The sequence below is a fragment of the Phyllostomus hastatus genome, unplaced genomic scaffold, assembly GCF_019186645.2.
Source record: "Phyllostomus hastatus isolate PE091 unplaced genomic scaffold, TTU_PhHast_1.1 phas_scaffold_182, whole genome shotgun sequence".
Taxonomy (NCBI): domain Eukaryota; kingdom Metazoa; phylum Chordata; class Mammalia; order Chiroptera; family Phyllostomidae; genus Phyllostomus; species Phyllostomus hastatus.
Genome location: NW_025334013.1, coordinates 26,091,285 through 26,107,077, shown reverse-complemented (window position 1 = coordinate 26,107,077; position 15,793 = coordinate 26,091,285). Strand labels below are relative to the sequence as shown.

Sequence of the window (15,793 nt, the reverse complement as noted above, 5' to 3'; positions counted from 1 at the left end):
AATGGCAGAAGTGGCCCTGGCCGTTGGAGCTCGGTGAACTGAGCGCCGGCCAGAGAACCAGAAAGTCGGTCTGATTCTCGGTCATCTCCCTCTCTTTCTTCCTCCCTCCTATCTCTAAAAATAAATAAATAAACCATTAAAAAATAAACTTGAGAGAAACTAGAGGTAAAAGGAAGATGGCCAAAGGAAAGAATCTTTCATTCAGACAGCATGTCTTCAGAGCACAGACGGACTTTCATGTTCGTGTGTTTTTCACGGAGCTAGTGAAACGGTGCGTCAGCTGCTCTCTGGGTGGGCTGCTCCCTCCCCATTTGCCCACACTCGTCATTCATTCCCGGGGGAAGAAATCCTTCCTATGGGGGAACAACAGGTTTGACATAGACATCGCAGGGGAGAGGGCAGCCCATTATGTATGTCCTCAGCGCCTGTAGCAGAGCTTTCTGAGTCCTCACAGAACACACAAGATAAACGTCTCTGTTCTCCTTTTGTTTTATTAAAGTCATTTCCCTCAAGCGAATAGAGTCTTTCTAGCCCGAGATGCCAGGAGAAAAGTGGTGAGACTGCTTACGAAACGGAGAACGGTGATTCCCGACTTCCTTCAGATGACGTCCTGAGCTTAAACGGAAAACCACCGCCTCCGAGCGCAAGGCCTCCTTCCCGGTCAGGGCGTCACCTGCTGCATGGGCCTGATGTCAGGCGAGACGGCGAAGGTGCTCCCTGTGCTCTTTTTGATGTCCTCCACGGTCAGGCCCTCCCAGAGCTCCACCAGCGTCAGGCCTTTCTTCTTGTGCACGTCAAACACGGCCTTTTCCGTGATGATACGGTCCACGCACCGCTTCCCGGTCAGGGGCATCGTGCATTTCTCCAGGATCTTGGGCTGGTCGGCCTTGTTGCAGTGCTCCATGGTGACCACCACTCTGGTCTTGACACTGGACACCAAATCCATTGCACCCCCCATCCCCTTCACCTTCTTCCCGGGGATCATCCAGTTGGCCAGGTCGCCGTACCTGGAAACCTGCATGGCCCCCCAGCATGGTCAGGTGCAGGTGGGCCCCCTCGGATCATGGCGAACGAGTCGTCGCTGGAGAAAAAGCAACCCCCGGGAATAATGGTGACGGTTTGCTTGCCCGCATTGATGAGATCTGCATCCGCCTCCTCCTCTTTCAGCGGGAACGGACCCAGGCCCAGGATTCCGTTTTCACTGTGAAGGTGAGCAGTTAAGTTGGGGCTGATGTAGTTGCTGGCCAGAAGGGGGATTCCTATGCCCAAGTTGGCGTACATGCCGTCCTCAAATTCAAGAGCGGCCCGTTTGATGATTCGTGTTCTTATGTCATCTGAAGACATGGCTTTTTTATCTTCCTCTTTCCGGACTGCTAAGTGCTCAATTACTTTCTTGTACTTCTTCCCCTGTATCACGCGATCGACGTAAATGTGAGGAACATGAATGTCTTCTGGGGCAAACGACCCCATGTCCACAATTTCTTCAACCTCCACCACGGAGATGTCCGCAGCTTTGCACATGGGGACGTTGAAATTCCTGGCGCTCTTCCTGAAGATGACGTTTCCCGCACGGTCGGCCTTCCACCCTTTCACCAGAGCAAAATCCGCCGTGATGGCGTGCTCCAGGAGATAGTGTTCCCCGTGAAACTCCCTCACCTCTCTGGGCTGACTCATGATGGCGATGTGGCCGTCATGGTCGTACCGGATGGGGGCGCCTCCTTCCTGGACCAGGGTCCCGTGAGGCCGTGGGCGTGTAGAAGGCCGGCACCCCCGCCCCGCCCGCGCGGATGCGCTCCGCCAGGGTGCCCTGCGGCGTCATCTCCAGCTCCAGCTCTCCCGCCAAGAACTGCTGCTCACACAGCACGTTCTCGCCCACGTAGGAGCAGATGATGCGGGTGATCTGCTTGGACCCCATTAAAAGGCCCAGCCCGAAGTTGTCCATGCCCACGTTGCTGCTGACGACGGTCAAGTCCCTCACGCGGGTCTTGAGCAGCGCCCCTATCAGGTTCTCGGGAATCCCACAGACCCCAAAGCCGCCGACCATGATCTTCGCTCCATCGGAGATGTCCTTCACAGCCTCCACGGGGTCTGTGTAGAACTTGGCGCAGGCCCGAGCGCTGGTGTCAAAGCGGCTGACACCGCCCTTCAGCCGGAGCGGCAGGCGAGGACACACTGAGGGAGAGATGTCGCCAGGAGCAGCAGAGAGGCCATCTTCTGCAGATGCTCCAGGCACCCCAGGTCGCACGTAACAGCAGGAAAAGCACCCAGGCGGTGATGCGCCGCCCAGCCACGCCTCCCACTCAAGGGGCAAGCGAGGCGCTCAGCCTCCCCGCCCTGGAACAGCAGACAGCGAGGTGGGGGAGGAGACCTGGCCCGGGACTGTCCACTCTGACGGCGGGGGCAGGCAGGGGGCGTACCCACGAAGCCAGCCCTGGTTGGTCTTCCCCAGCGGCATCACTCAGAGGAAAACTCAGTCGCAGGCCCCTTCGGGCTCCATCGCTGAGCTCCTTCCCCAGGTGGCCTGCTCCAATTTCAAGACTCTAAACCCACTTCTAGTTCAGTGGTTCCCACACCTGTTTCCAGCACGCACCTGTCCGGGAATGACACGTTCGTGGAGCTCTGCCAGGGCTGTCAGTGCTGTGGGGCCAGAGAGAGGTCTCCACCCCCTGCCTCAAACCCGCGCCGCCTCTACTCTTCCCCAACAGGCAAGGGGAAAAATCTACATATATAGTTATATATAAATACATTTATATATTCACATGTAAATACATAAGTGTATATATATATATTTTATATATATACACTTATATATATTTATATTTATATATATATATATTTTATATATATATATATATATATTTAAATCCACTGGCACGCAGAGAACAGACTGCCAGCTGGCAGAGGTTGTGGGCTTGGGCAGTGGGTGGGAAAGGTGAAGGGACGGAGGAGCACAAACTGGTGGTGACAGACCGTCACGGGGCATCAAGTGCCGCGTAGGAATGTCTGCACACTGTCATGCCTGCAGATGGTGCCGGAAATGCCTGGGGAACCCTGTGTAAAGTACCTGCTTGTCTAAGCGCTACGCTGCACACCTGAAACTAATACGAAATCTACTGACTAAACTGTAATTAAAAACAAATCCACTGGCTCCGTCCATGTTACCCATGATTCCTCTGCCCTCTTTTCTCCGTTTCTGCTCCTCCCAGTCCCCCACAGCCCTCACCTGGACACTATGGCTCCCGGGGCCACTCTGGCTTCACGTCACTCTTGTCCCTAGCTGCCAGGAGCCAGGCCAGCCCTGCTGTCTGACACAGTCACAGAGGGAGCCGTGCGTCCGCACAGCAGACACGGCGGGGGAAAGTACCTGGCATTCCTCTGCTTAACCGCTGTATTACTGTCCGTGCTTAGGGTCTATGTGGTTTACCATAGAACCGGGACAAATGGCAATCCCACAGAAGAAATACAGTTCTTCGGAAGTAAGCAAGAAAATGACAGCTCATTGGAAAGTGACTCCCCACCGAGTGTCCTCCTAAGTGGGTTAGAGAGTTCAAAGAATGGGAATGGAAAAAACTCCTAGGATTACTCCCTACAAAAGCCCCTATACTCACCCCTATTACACAATTCCTTAGAACCAGGGCTCCAGAGATAAGAAAGAGACTCAAAAAGCACATTTGGTCAGCATTGTACCAGTATCCATGGTCTGTTCCCCCTCTAACTCCTAGGCCCACTGACCCCCTTTACCCTACACCGGAATCTATCATAAAGGGACATGATGGGTAAATATAAATGGATATTGGAAAGATTTTTATACTCTCCCCTTCTATGAGGCACTTAAATGATCAGGGCCCCCATGGTGTTTGTTGCCAAAAAAGGTCAGACATAAAAGATGGAAAGAAATAATAGAAATGCATCAACACCGAGGTGAATGGGAGGCACCTGAATGGACTGAGCAACACAAAGATCATTACTTGCATAGAAAGACAGGGTTCTGGCGCTGAAGTGAAATGTGAGAGACAGGTACTAACCACATTGACCATGGAAGCCTTCTGCATGACCTTTGCCAGTGAGCTAAAACAATCCTGTGCCCTTCTACGTGCCCAGCTTGTGGCTTTAGAATATATAGATTAAGATTCGGTTAAGTTTTAGGAAATTAAGGTGTTATATAATGTGGTAAAACACGTTACTGATTAATTGCAGAGATTAGGAGCTAAAAACTTGCACAATAATATGCAATGGACAGCTACTTCCTATTATGTCTGTGTCATATTTTCTGCAGAACAATGACAAAACAGATATGCCCTAAGAACCACATTTTGATTGATTTCACATATGCCACATATACACACCCAACTGTATAAAAATAAAGAACTCAAGAGCCCAGCAGAGATGCCAGGCTGTTGAGCTTGAAATTGCACCTCTCATGTCATTCCTCCGCCAATGCCGTCCCTCCACTGGGAATCCCTGGACCTGCTGGAGCAGGACTCCGTCACTCAGCAGTCTGTGTGGCCCACTGGAGTCGGGGGGTGTTTATTTTATGCACATGACACATAAAGTTCTTACTTTACACTGGCTGAGATCTACAGAAAAATGGCAAGGTCGGTATAGAGACGTCCCAGACACCCAGACGCAGTGCTCCCTGGGAAATGCTGACATTTCAGTTACCGTGGTACATTTGTCACAACTAACGGACCAGTGTCAGTGTCTCCTTATTTTCCAAACAGCACTGTTTATTCCGATTCTGTTAGCTTCCCCCAGTGTCCTTTTTCTCTCCCAGGTCCCCATCCTCAGGCACCTCCGGGCTGTGACAATTTCTCAGGCTTTCCTTGTGACTGGTGACCTTGACAGTTCTGAGAAGTACTTGTCCAGCATTCTGCAGGCTGTCCTTCAATTCAGGTCTGTCCGACGTTCTTCTCATGGTTGTTACACTGGGGTTACGGGTTGGGGGTCTCACCCACTCATACCCAGGGTGCACAGGAGCCATGTGACTTACTCTCAGGAGCCTGGGTCACCTGGCTGCAGTGGTGCTGGCCAGCTTGTCCACTGTCAAGTGCCCTCCCCTCCCCCACACTCTGTCCTCTGGGAAGCGGGTCACTAAGGGCAGCCCACACTGAAGGGGTGGGAGTGAAGTCACACCTCCTAGAGGGATCTTCTATGAAAAGCTGAATCAGATCCTGCACCCTCCACAGCTAGTAAATTCAAAAAGCTCCCTGAAAACTCCAGCCCCGCACCCTGGTTTACCCTAACTCGGAACGCCCCCTGCCTGCCTCTCTCAATCTCCTCTCCTCCCAACCTCTCCCTGACCCGCTCTGCTCCAGCCATGGCGGTCCCCTGCTGTGCTCACACACACACCAATCTGGGGCCCGCCTTCCGGCTCTCTGCCCCCACTGCCCAGGGCAGAGGAGGCTCTGCCCCCAAACACCTGGTGGATGAATGAATGTGTGAATCCTCCTGCAGGTGAGGGAACCAGGCTTGGAAGGGAAGGCAACCTGCCAAGGCGACGGCTGGAAAGCTGCAGAGCTGGGATTCAGCCCAGGCCTCTCTGATCGGAGCCCCAGGGGAAGGTTCACTGCCGGACCCCGGAGTCTTACCGTCCTCTGTTTCCACAAAGAGGCGGAGTCCCAGGTCCTTGTTACGGTTCAACAACCAGCGGTCACTGGCTGCTGTCACGTCCAACACCAGCCAGCCTTCGTCCTCAGCTCGGAGCGTCTGAAGATCCAAAAAGAACAAGTCAGACTCCCTGTGGATACGAAAGAACAATTAACTGAAGCCGGCACAGCTGCCTCCGTGTTTCCAATGCCCACCTGGGGGGACCCTCCTGGGGATCCACCCTCCTGGCTCTGAGCTGGGCGCCTACTGCCTTATCTCACTGCATCGATGTGCAAAAGTGCCGCTGCCCCTGTAGACAGTGGGGAAACTGAGGCTTGGGAGCTCAGTGACCCGTCCAAGGTCCCACAGCCAGGACGGCAGGGGGGTGCCTTGAAGCCAGCGTGCCAGGCCTTGGAACTAGCATCCTTCATCAGAAGGGTGTGCTCCCAGGAAGCTCCCCACCTGTCCCTGGGAAATGTTCCCCACAGGCTGGGCCAGACACACCGACAGAGGCCTGACCGGCAGGCTCGGGGGGACAGGCACCTGTTGGCTTGCTCCCTGACCACCTCGAACATGCTGACGTGCAGGGTCCTGTTGAGCGGGTGGGTGCTGGGCAGCTTGTAAATCCGGAACTCAGCGGCTGTGACCGTCTCCCCTGCCGGGATCTGGGTCAGGTCAAAGCGGAACTCCTTCCAGTGGGGTTCCTGGTGGCCCAGGGCGCGGTCGAACTCCACTGCAAGACACAGCAGGCTGGTGTTCACTCCCGGTTTTGGGCTCGGGCTCCAGGGTGGCAGGGCCTGGTGGGAGCCAGGGGCCCGGGCTGCCTGGGGGGAGGCATTTCCTCCTTGGGGAACGGGCTTGACTCCATCATGCTGACCTGTGAGCCCCGCAGCGAGGTGCCCAGCACAGCGCGTGCCACACAGTCGGGGCCAACAAGGGCAGCTTCTCTTTCTGGCCCCCAAGCCTCCAACCCAGCGGGGCCCTGCTCAGCCCCTGCTGGCTCCCGCTCTGGGACCCGCAGATGAGGCAGAGAGGACAGGTCCCTCCTCTGGATGTTACAGAACACAACAAGGGGGGCCTGAGACAATATACTATTATTGAAAGAAGGCCCTGGGTCCGTTATGTCCGCCGCCCTAGGAAAGACGTCTCTCAATGCCAGAGATTCGTGAAAAGGAAAGGAAATGTTTATTTAATGCTATTCAAACTTAAAGTAGTGACCTAATGTCTTTATCAAAATCCCAAAGTCCCTTAAAACACCCACAAACAGACACAGTCCTTCCTTCCTTCCCCCTTTGCCCAGTCCAGAGTACCGTATCTTAGGAAAGGAAATAGAAGTCCATGGCTCAGGCAGTCCTCTGGTTCTTCCCAGTTAATACTCCATCTCGACTGGGAGACCTCCCTGGGTTCCCGGCACCCTCCGCTGAGTCGCCCGGCTCTCTGCTAAAACCAAGTGGTGGTTCCCCTTCTAAAGCTGTGGGGGTCCCCACTCTGTCCAGGCCGCATGGTTCTCTCCTAAAGCAGCACGGTTCTCCTTCTCAGGGATGTGCATGGCTCTTCCTCCTTAAAGCAGCACGGTTCTCTTCCTCAGGGCTGTGCATGGTTCTCCTCTCAGGGCTGCACATGGTTCTCCCTCCTAATGGCCGCCAAGTCTGGGTTTTAAATCCCCACGGCCAATCTTCCTCTGTAGCCTCATTTCCGACTCCTCCCACACTCGGCTTCACTTGCCAGAATTCATATCCTTCCAGCTTTACTGGGCTGCCATCTTGAATCTGGGCAGGCGTAGCCCCATTTCCTGGAGCCAATCTTCTCCGAGCTCCAACGCAGGCGCTGTAGCTTGGGGGATCTGCCCCCAGTCCCCTCTTGGTGGGGAAGTTACTTCCATTCCCCTGGCTCAGAGATGATCACAGCTATTTAACATATCTAAGCGACCAGCCAAAGGCTATAGATATGTTAAATGACCACTCCAGAGGGTAGCTGCAAGGTTGTTGCTATGCAAAACAGCTCTCAATGGCCCTGCTCCATTTGTCCCTTCCCCCAACCCACACGGGGGTGGGGGAGTGGAGACATCTTAAAATCTCCTGGACACCTTAAGTTCTGGACCCCATTTCAAATGCCCATTTGGGGTCCCCCCTCTTGGCTGCACCCTGTAACATGGAGAGCTGGACTTCAGCCCCAAGGCAGAATAGGCCACGTGGTGGGCACGGACTCGACCGAGTGCATTTCAGAGGCTACCGATGTGTGTGGGTGGGACGTGGGGTGTTGCGCGTGGGTCACCGGCCAGCAGTGACCACGGAACGCTGTGGATGGCTCGATGAAAAACACGCGAGAAAAAACAACACATGCACAGAGACAAACTAGTTTCTGTGGGGAAGTAGGGACGGAATGGCCACCCCCCCAGTGGGGAGCATGCTGATTTACTGTCCATACCTGCTTTTATTAGGCTCATTCTGCATAATAATTCAGGTAAAGTACAGTACTCATTAGGGGGAAGTAAGGAACCATAGAAAACAAAGAACTCTGCAGGTCTATTGAGTTGGGGGTCAAAGAGCTGTAAGACTGAGGAACAAAATAACTTCCTCCTAAGACCCTTCTCATTCAACTGAGAGCATTCTAAACAAAGAAGGTTTCACAGTAATTTACATGTTCTTTCTTAGGCCTGATCACTCCGGGGAATCTGCACTTCTCAGTACAGAGCTGCACCACCCTGTCATTGTTTCAGGCTTAGGTGGAGCAAGGGAACTAAGGCAACCAAGAGATAAGGAGGTTTTTTCCCAGACGCTGAGAACTCAGGCTATGTCAAAGCCGAGGAGCGAGGATCCATCACCCCCTTTTGCTGCAGGCCCCCAAGTCCTTCTTTTGGGGGGCCTCCCAAAGTGATCGTGCCTGTCTTAGGTCGTTCCCCCGTGGGGAATCTTACCCATCTTTGGCTAACCGACCAAGCTTTTTGGGGTTCAGTCATGAATAAAGCAGCAGAAGCAGCATTCCTGCCAGGAAGATAAGCTTTTGTCTCCTTGCTGGCTTACGGTTCCAAGGGCGTTCCCTTAGCTTTAGCCTAGGCGGGGGTTTTAGCTTCTGATACCAGTCAGGGCGGTTCCCAACAGTGGGGGACGGTGAGTGATCACAGCTGACACTGGGCCTTGAGGGGTGACGGTGAACTTGCCAGGAGGTCACAGGAAAAGGATGCTGCTATAGAAGAAGGGACCTGCGTGAGCAATGGCCTAGAGCTGAGGGACTGATGGCACAGGCAGGAAAACAACAACCATAAAACACAGCAAAGGGCCAAAGGATGGCGGGAACTTTTGGAGAAGGATGAAGGAAGGCCAGAGGGAGATGGAAAGAAACAAGGAGAAACAAGGCAGGAGTGACAGCTCCTGCAGAGGTCCTGTCAAGTGCTGGGGAAGTCCCATGGTGTGGTGCGATCAGAGCAGGCTTCCTGGAAGAGACGACATCTGAACTGGACTTGGAAGATGGATGGAGTCTTGGCAGGTGCAGAGGTGGCAGGAAAGGCATTCTAGGCAGAGGGGACATGGAATGCACAGGTTGAATGGGCCACAGCCACTCACACATCAGCAGGGTTGGGTACATGGAGTGAGTCTGGCTGTGGCCTGACTGCGGAGGGCTGGAGTTCTGGCCTAGGAGCATGGTCTGTGCCTCTGGCCTGTGGGGGCCAGGGTTCCGGCAGCAGGGCAGCAGGTGACTGGCGTGGAGTGGAAGCTGTGCATGGAGGCGGGGGTGAGGCACAGGCTGGAGGGGGACCCGAGGTGGGTGCAGAATAAATCCCCAGCTGCCCGGAATGTCCAGGACAGTATATGTAGGGCTGTTTCACTCTAGTTTTCTAGTTTACTTTCTTAAAAAAAACTTACTTATTTTTAGAGAGGGGGAGGGAGAGGGAAAGAGAAGGAAAGAAACATCACTGTGTAAGAGAAACACTGATCAGTTGCCCCTTGCACACCCCCAAGTGGGGACTTGGCCCACTACGCAGGCACGTGTCCTGACTAAGAATTGAACAGGCGACCTTTTGGTTCACAGGCTGACTCTCAATCCACAGAGCCACAGCAGCCAGAGCGAGCCTCTGTCACTTTCAAACACTGACAATCTGTGTTTCCAGAAAGCAGGGGCGGGAGCCGCCCAGCACCTTCCCCAAAACCCAACACTGAGATTTTAATTATATGTCTGTGAGTCTTTTTAAAAATTCTCTCTCTGGCTCCTGGGCTCAGTGACCACAAGTCACCAGGCGGGGGGCGGAGGTGGATGTGGGGAGCACTTCCTGTCCTCGCGGTGGGAGCCTGTCCGGTGATGGGCGGGGCAAACAGCTGTCCTGCGTGGGGCCAGCGGGCACTGTGTTTGGGCAGGAGGAGAAGACGGTTCCATCCCCAGTCTCGGGACAGGAGGAAATAAAATGTCCATCATCAGGGAGCTGGACACGCAGCAAATGCCCTCGGGAGCCGGGCTGCCTCAGACACACAGGGTGGCCTCGGGTCCTCCACACTGGCAGCGAGCGCAGAGGACAGGGTCCTGGACAGAGGCACGCGCACACACACACGACTTTGGTGACAATTCCTGTGAATTCAAGAGCACACAGACCACATCTGCAGGACGAAATAGGTCCAGGCTGTTGGCCGTCACAGGCTGTGGCACGGAGGACGCCTTTCCTTCACACCCTTCCCCAGACCCTGTCACAGCAGCGCTCTGTGGTCTGTCCCCGGGCGCAGCGGGGTCTGAAGGGTGGGTCACCGGGAACCTCTGCAGGCCTGACGCTGATTTTCCTGTTGGATCCGGGGACTGGGGAACAACCCACAGACCTGCCAGTGCCACACAGGAACCGTGCGGCCTCCCTCCTTTGCTGGGTCAAGGCCGCCTCGTTCACCTGAACTGCCTCTAGTTCCAAACTTCCGTTCTGCGTGCTCTGATAAACCACCCAGTAGCTCCAGCACAGGAAACGGCCCACCCTGGCTGCTCCAGGCAAGCTCTGGAAGATGGGACATTTTTCAGAAAATAATGCTTTTAATCAGAAACTGATAAAACTTTCAGTAAGTGCCCAAAGGGAGTTCTCCCTCTCTTTGCTGGAACTCTGTGGATGTATAACTTTTCAGAGGTTGTTCCTTTGGCTTAGGAAAGATATTTCTTCTCAAAAGCTGAGTGAGCAACAGCATTTGTAAGGACCTGGAGTTTCCCCTGTGGAGTTGCTGGCAGGTGCCCTGAGATAAGCCACTACAACAGCCCTGAGAAGGGCAGCTGCTCCAGCCTGCAGCCTGAGCTCCGGGTCCCAGCCCTGACCAGTACTTCCCCTGTGTGGGCTCAGTCTCCTCATCTGTCAAGTGGGGATACAAGGAGCCTTTCCATACAGGGCTGAAAGGGCTTTGAATAGGGCAGAGATTATGAGATAGGCTACTCCTTATCTCATAATAGTGATAGCTACTCCTTAGGAGTCAGGATGACTGCTGACCTCTAACTTCTGACCCTAATCAATGTATTGCAGTGATGACCTCCTGCCAGCACCATTAAGAGATTCATGTGTGAAACTGAAGAGCCATGGGGGGAAAACAGAGTTAGCTGATTTCTTTTTCTGAATAAGAGTATAAAATAAAAGACAGTAGAACATCAAATGTATCGATGCAGCTGAAAGGCGTTTGGATGGCGTCAAGGTGCCTCCTTGGTCAAGGCTCCTGGTCCTCTGGGTCTCAGCGTGCGCATCTGCAGAACAGCCCCGTGACACCGGGTCAAAGGAAATTGTGAAACGCCACGTTTGCTATTGTGGCCGGTACTTGGTTATGGTCCAGCAAGTGCTTCTGACACATTTTTCAGAGCATTTCCTTTGCAGTACCGCTTCATGCCCAGCCTCCCCCTTCCCTATAACCACGGTCTGGAATCTCCCAAAGATGCCTGGGCTCGGACTGGCAGCCCTGCAGCAACGCCACGGGGGCCATCGCCCGAGTTCTGGCTCAGGCTCAAAGCAGACACTGACCCTTTCTTTGTGAAAGTGCCGAAGATTCCAAAACATCGAGCTCTAAGGACAGAGATCACCACGTATGCTCTCCTCGAGAGTTTCCGAGCACCTGCAGACGGAACCTGGGACTTCGCACCCTGCATGGGCCCCTTCCACGGCAGTGGCCCTCCCCCCACCATGTGATGCTGAAATAATGGTGTGAAATCCAAGTTGGACTTGGCCCATCGCCACTCCCCATCCTGCTGCTGTTGTTTGATGATCCTCAGAGGGCATTTATGGGAAAAGCCAAGGAGTGTGCAATGTGATTTCTTGGGTTTTCCCAGTAAAATTTTGCTCCCGGTTGTGGGGTTGGGTAGTTTATTCCTGGGCCCTCTGGCAGACTCAGACAGGCTGAGTGGGGTGGGGTGGGCGCTCCCTTCCTGGCGTGTGTTCTGGATCCTGGACATCTGAGACATGTCCTGCCAGGGGTCCCCTCGCCTGGATTAATTACTGGCCTGCGAACCCAAAGGCTGCTGGTTCAGTTGTCTCTGGTTCAATTCCCACTGAACCAGGCTGCTTCAGTGCCTGGGGTTCGGGCCAGGTCCCCAGTTGGGGGCGTGAGACAGGCAACTGATCAATGTATCCGTCACACATGGATGTTTCTCTCCCTCTCTTCCTCCTTTCCTCTCTCTCTAAAAATCCATAAATAAAATCTTTTAAAAACACACACACACACAAAAGCAGCCTTGCCTTCACCTCCTCACCTTTACTCCCAGAGCTGTCCCCAGATAGTGCCACTGTCTCCTGGGAGACCGAGAACCACTGTCTTGGGTTCCTGCTGGGAATCAGTTCCTCTGGAGGAGCCAGGCAGAAGGAACAGTAAATGCAAAGGCCTTGCTTGTTCCCGAAACACCCAGGAGGCCAGTGGGGCTGGAATCTAGGGGCCCAGGGACGAGGTGTCCAAGATGAGGCTGTAGTGACAAGCAAGCCAGTTCACAGTTCTGTTTCTCAGCTCCTAAGAGCTCAGCAGAGCGAGTCCAGAGATCTCGATGACACAGGAGAGATGTGATAAAGCTCACCCACCGCGGATGCTGTGATGGCCCCGGACCCTGTGAGGTGGGTTGGGCTGGAAGCCCCTTGGAGTTTCCTGTGGCCAAGAGAGACTTTCAGTTGGCTCCATGGACCGTGTCCCTTGTCCCATGTCTGCTCCAGGGCAGGTGGGACATGGACCCAGGGTTGGGGACAGTTAATGCCTCCGCTGTTTCCACAGGTACCTTATTTTCTACAAATTCTACTTGGGGAAACACTCAAAGGGTTTACTTTCTTAACCCTCTTCCTTGGCTCCAGGAAATAAAGAATCATAGGACCTTCTCCTCCAGCCCGATTAAACAGCCTCCGGGCTCCACGTTTTTGGGAAGGGGCCTGCGGGCAGGACGTGGCCTCTGAGACCCTGCACCCGCCACTCATGGGCCAAACCTCCAGAGGCCACACCCCGTGTCCACCAGCCCGACACCAGCAAAGCCTTTGGCTATTTTCGTGCCCTGGACAAAATTTAGAGTCACCCAGATGACCTGAGTCTATCTTGTTTCTGTCCAAAAAGTAAGACTGCAAAAGAACCTGTCTTCCTCCAGCCCAGAGCAGCTGTTAAGACAATAGAACCTTCTGACCTATCCATCTGTCCTTCCTGCCCTCGAACCATTCCCCAGCCCTGCGGGGCCCCAGGAGGGGCCTAAGTTGGGCTCTGTGTTCCAGGACCCCCCTGGGCTGGCCCAGCCCCTCCACTCGTCCTCTGGGGCCTTCGGGCTGCCAACACCCTCCTCCGATCCCTCCTCACAGCCGCTATCCCCTGCGTGGCCCCCGTCCCACGTCTGAAGGCCGCTTTCCTCTCAGTCCAGTGTGAAACCCCCTCGTCCCTGCTCAGACCCCCACACAGATCAGCCTGCCGGTGCCCCCCCTTTCCCCGTCCCCAGGGCCCCTGACCCTGCTCCATCTGCCCCCCATGGGTGGAGAGCAGTGTGAGGGCAGGGGGCCCAACAGTGTGCAGTGGAAGTGGGAGGCTCCGTCCCCTCCTTCCCAAGGGCTGCTGGTCCCCAGGACAGTGGCTCGGCGTCCAGCACCACCAGCCCTCGCTGCGGGTCTGGGAGTGGCTTCCATGTCACTGTGTGTGCCTCCATCCGAGGCCACTCGTGTTTCTCACTTTCCTGTGGGACTTGCCAGCCCTGGGGTGGAGGGCAGGCTCCCCCAGGGCCCCACAGACGGACGGGCTGGGCCCGTCATGCTGGTCCTGCTGGTGACAGAGGCCGAGGGGCCCACTTCAGACCCGAAGCAAGGCCCGGGCCCCCACGGCCTGCGCAGGCCCACGGGGAGCCGCAGAACCCATCACCTGTGGGTTCCGCACCCTGAATGGCTTCCTCCCTCCAGAAATCTCAGCACTGCCCGAGAGCAGCCCGGGGGTTCGTCGCTGAGGTATTTTTTAGTCAGTCCTCATTACCGACTGTTTTCAGAGCTCTCTCCATAAGTGGCTCTGCTCTCATAATTACCAGTCCTGGCCTCAGACGGCTTCAGACCCCCAAATTAAAAGGGAACACCCGCACACTCCACCACATCAAGCCCGCCAAGGCCCGAAATAGACCCAAGGAGATGTGAGCAAGAGGATGCGATTCCTCCCGTAAAAACCCGGGAGAGAACTGAACTGTGGGCGTTTTCCAGAAAGCTGTGGCCTGGCTGACACATCCCCCTCTCCCCGGGGGCAGTGTGCCCCGTGAGGCGGTGGGCCGTGCGGGCTGGGCCTCCACTCTGTGCCCCGCCTGAAGAGCCCCCACCAAGAGGCAGGGGGTGGGCATGTTCCGTGGTCAGAGCTGGACAGGCCTTCGAGGTGACCCTGCCTGGAAGGGGAAACTGAGGCCAAGAAGGGGCAGGGACTTGCCAGGGGTCGCGTGGCAGGTTAGGGGTCCTGCACGTGCACTTTCAGACTTGGAGCCGACGTAAAACGAGGGGCCCTCGAGTTCCTCTGGGCGGCAGTACTGGGGTCAAGGGATCGGGGGTCCCCTGTCTTCAAGGTCCGTCTGTCCGCAGGTGCCCTGAGAGCGCCTGCTGAAGCCACCTTCCTCCAGGCAGGACCCTGCAGGGACTCAGGGTCCCAGGGGAGGACCCAGGGGCACGCCACACCCATTGTCACCTTCCAAGATGACAGAGAGGGCTGGCCCCGTCGGCCAGGCCAGACTCCCTCACCTGGTCCTGGCCCTGCCTCCCAATGAATTCCTCTCTCCTTCAACTCTGCCCACAGGCCCCGAGCGCCTGACTCACAGAGACTGGGGTGCATGGCACGGGGCTGGGGCGGGGGGGAGCATGAAGAATCACATTTGGCCCCTGTTCTCAGGTGGTTCGTGGTTTCCTGGGGAGGAGGACAGAGAGGTGACATACGTCTGAATCTATAGACAGAAAGTGTCTAACACGCACCATGAGGTGCAGGGGCTGGAACAATGGAAGGAGCCCATCTCTTTGGAAGGAGTAGGGGGTGGGAGGACTCAGGTTTATGGAAACCCCTGCCAATCTCTTTTAAAGACGGAAGCGGAGGCGAGGAGAGTGTAGGCAGAGGGTGTAACATGAGCAAAGGCACTGAAGTGGGAAGTACTGTATCAATCGGCTCCCATTTACAAAGTTCCTGCTGCGCCGTGCACAGCCAGCTGGCCTCAGTGCATGTTTCGCTTAGTCCTACGCTGCCCTGGAAGGTAGGCCTCACGCACCTTAAAGGTACCTTAAAAGTGAGGAAATGAGAGTCAGAGGCTTTAAAGGGAACCTGTGCACTGTCTCACAGCTCCCAACTGGCAGAGTCGGGACGGACATCCAGGTTTGGTACAACCACAGAGGGAAGAGGACGAAGATGCTCAGAGCAGCTTTATTCACAACCCCAAACCGGAAACAAGCCACGTGTCCACTCATGAGAAGGAATAAATGTGGTGCAGTCATGCAACCCAATGCAACTCATTCATAAAAAAGAACTACAGATACAACATTGCAGATTAGTCTAAAAAATATCCATGTGGAGTGAAAAACCAGACGCAAGAGTATGCACTGTATGATTTCCCTCACATGAAATCCAAAGCACAGGCCAAATGGCCGTGTGGTGACAGAAACGAGACAGGGGCTGCCTGCAGTGACTGGCTACTAGGACTCCGAGGGACACTCATGTTATATGTTCCTATGAGGTCTGGATTTTGTATAATGAGTATGTGGTAGTTCTGTAAACCCCCAAACAATGGATACTTTGAAAACGGAATT

General features: G+C 54.8%; 2 protein-coding genes across 2 annotated transcripts in view; both read right to left on the bottom strand.

Moving 5' to 3' along the window:
* Nucleotides 1–15,793, bottom strand: part of BMP8A (bone morphogenetic protein 8a) — a 34,589-nt gene that overhangs the window by 14,773 nt on the left and 4,023 nt on the right. Inside the window, 2 exon segments of the mRNA XM_045859268.1 lie at nucleotides 5,589–5,737; nucleotides 6,130–6,319. Of these exon segments, the coding sequence (XP_045715224.1) occupies nucleotides 5,589–5,737; nucleotides 6,130–6,319 (339 nt within the window).
* Nucleotides 662–2,211, bottom strand: LOC123831926 (succinyl-CoA:3-ketoacid coenzyme A transferase 2, mitochondrial-like). The gene is given in 5 exon segments (XM_045859267.1): nucleotides 662–1,027; nucleotides 1,029–1,049; nucleotides 1,051–1,740; nucleotides 1,742–2,148; nucleotides 2,151–2,211. Coding segments are annotated over 5 exon segments (1,545 nt in total).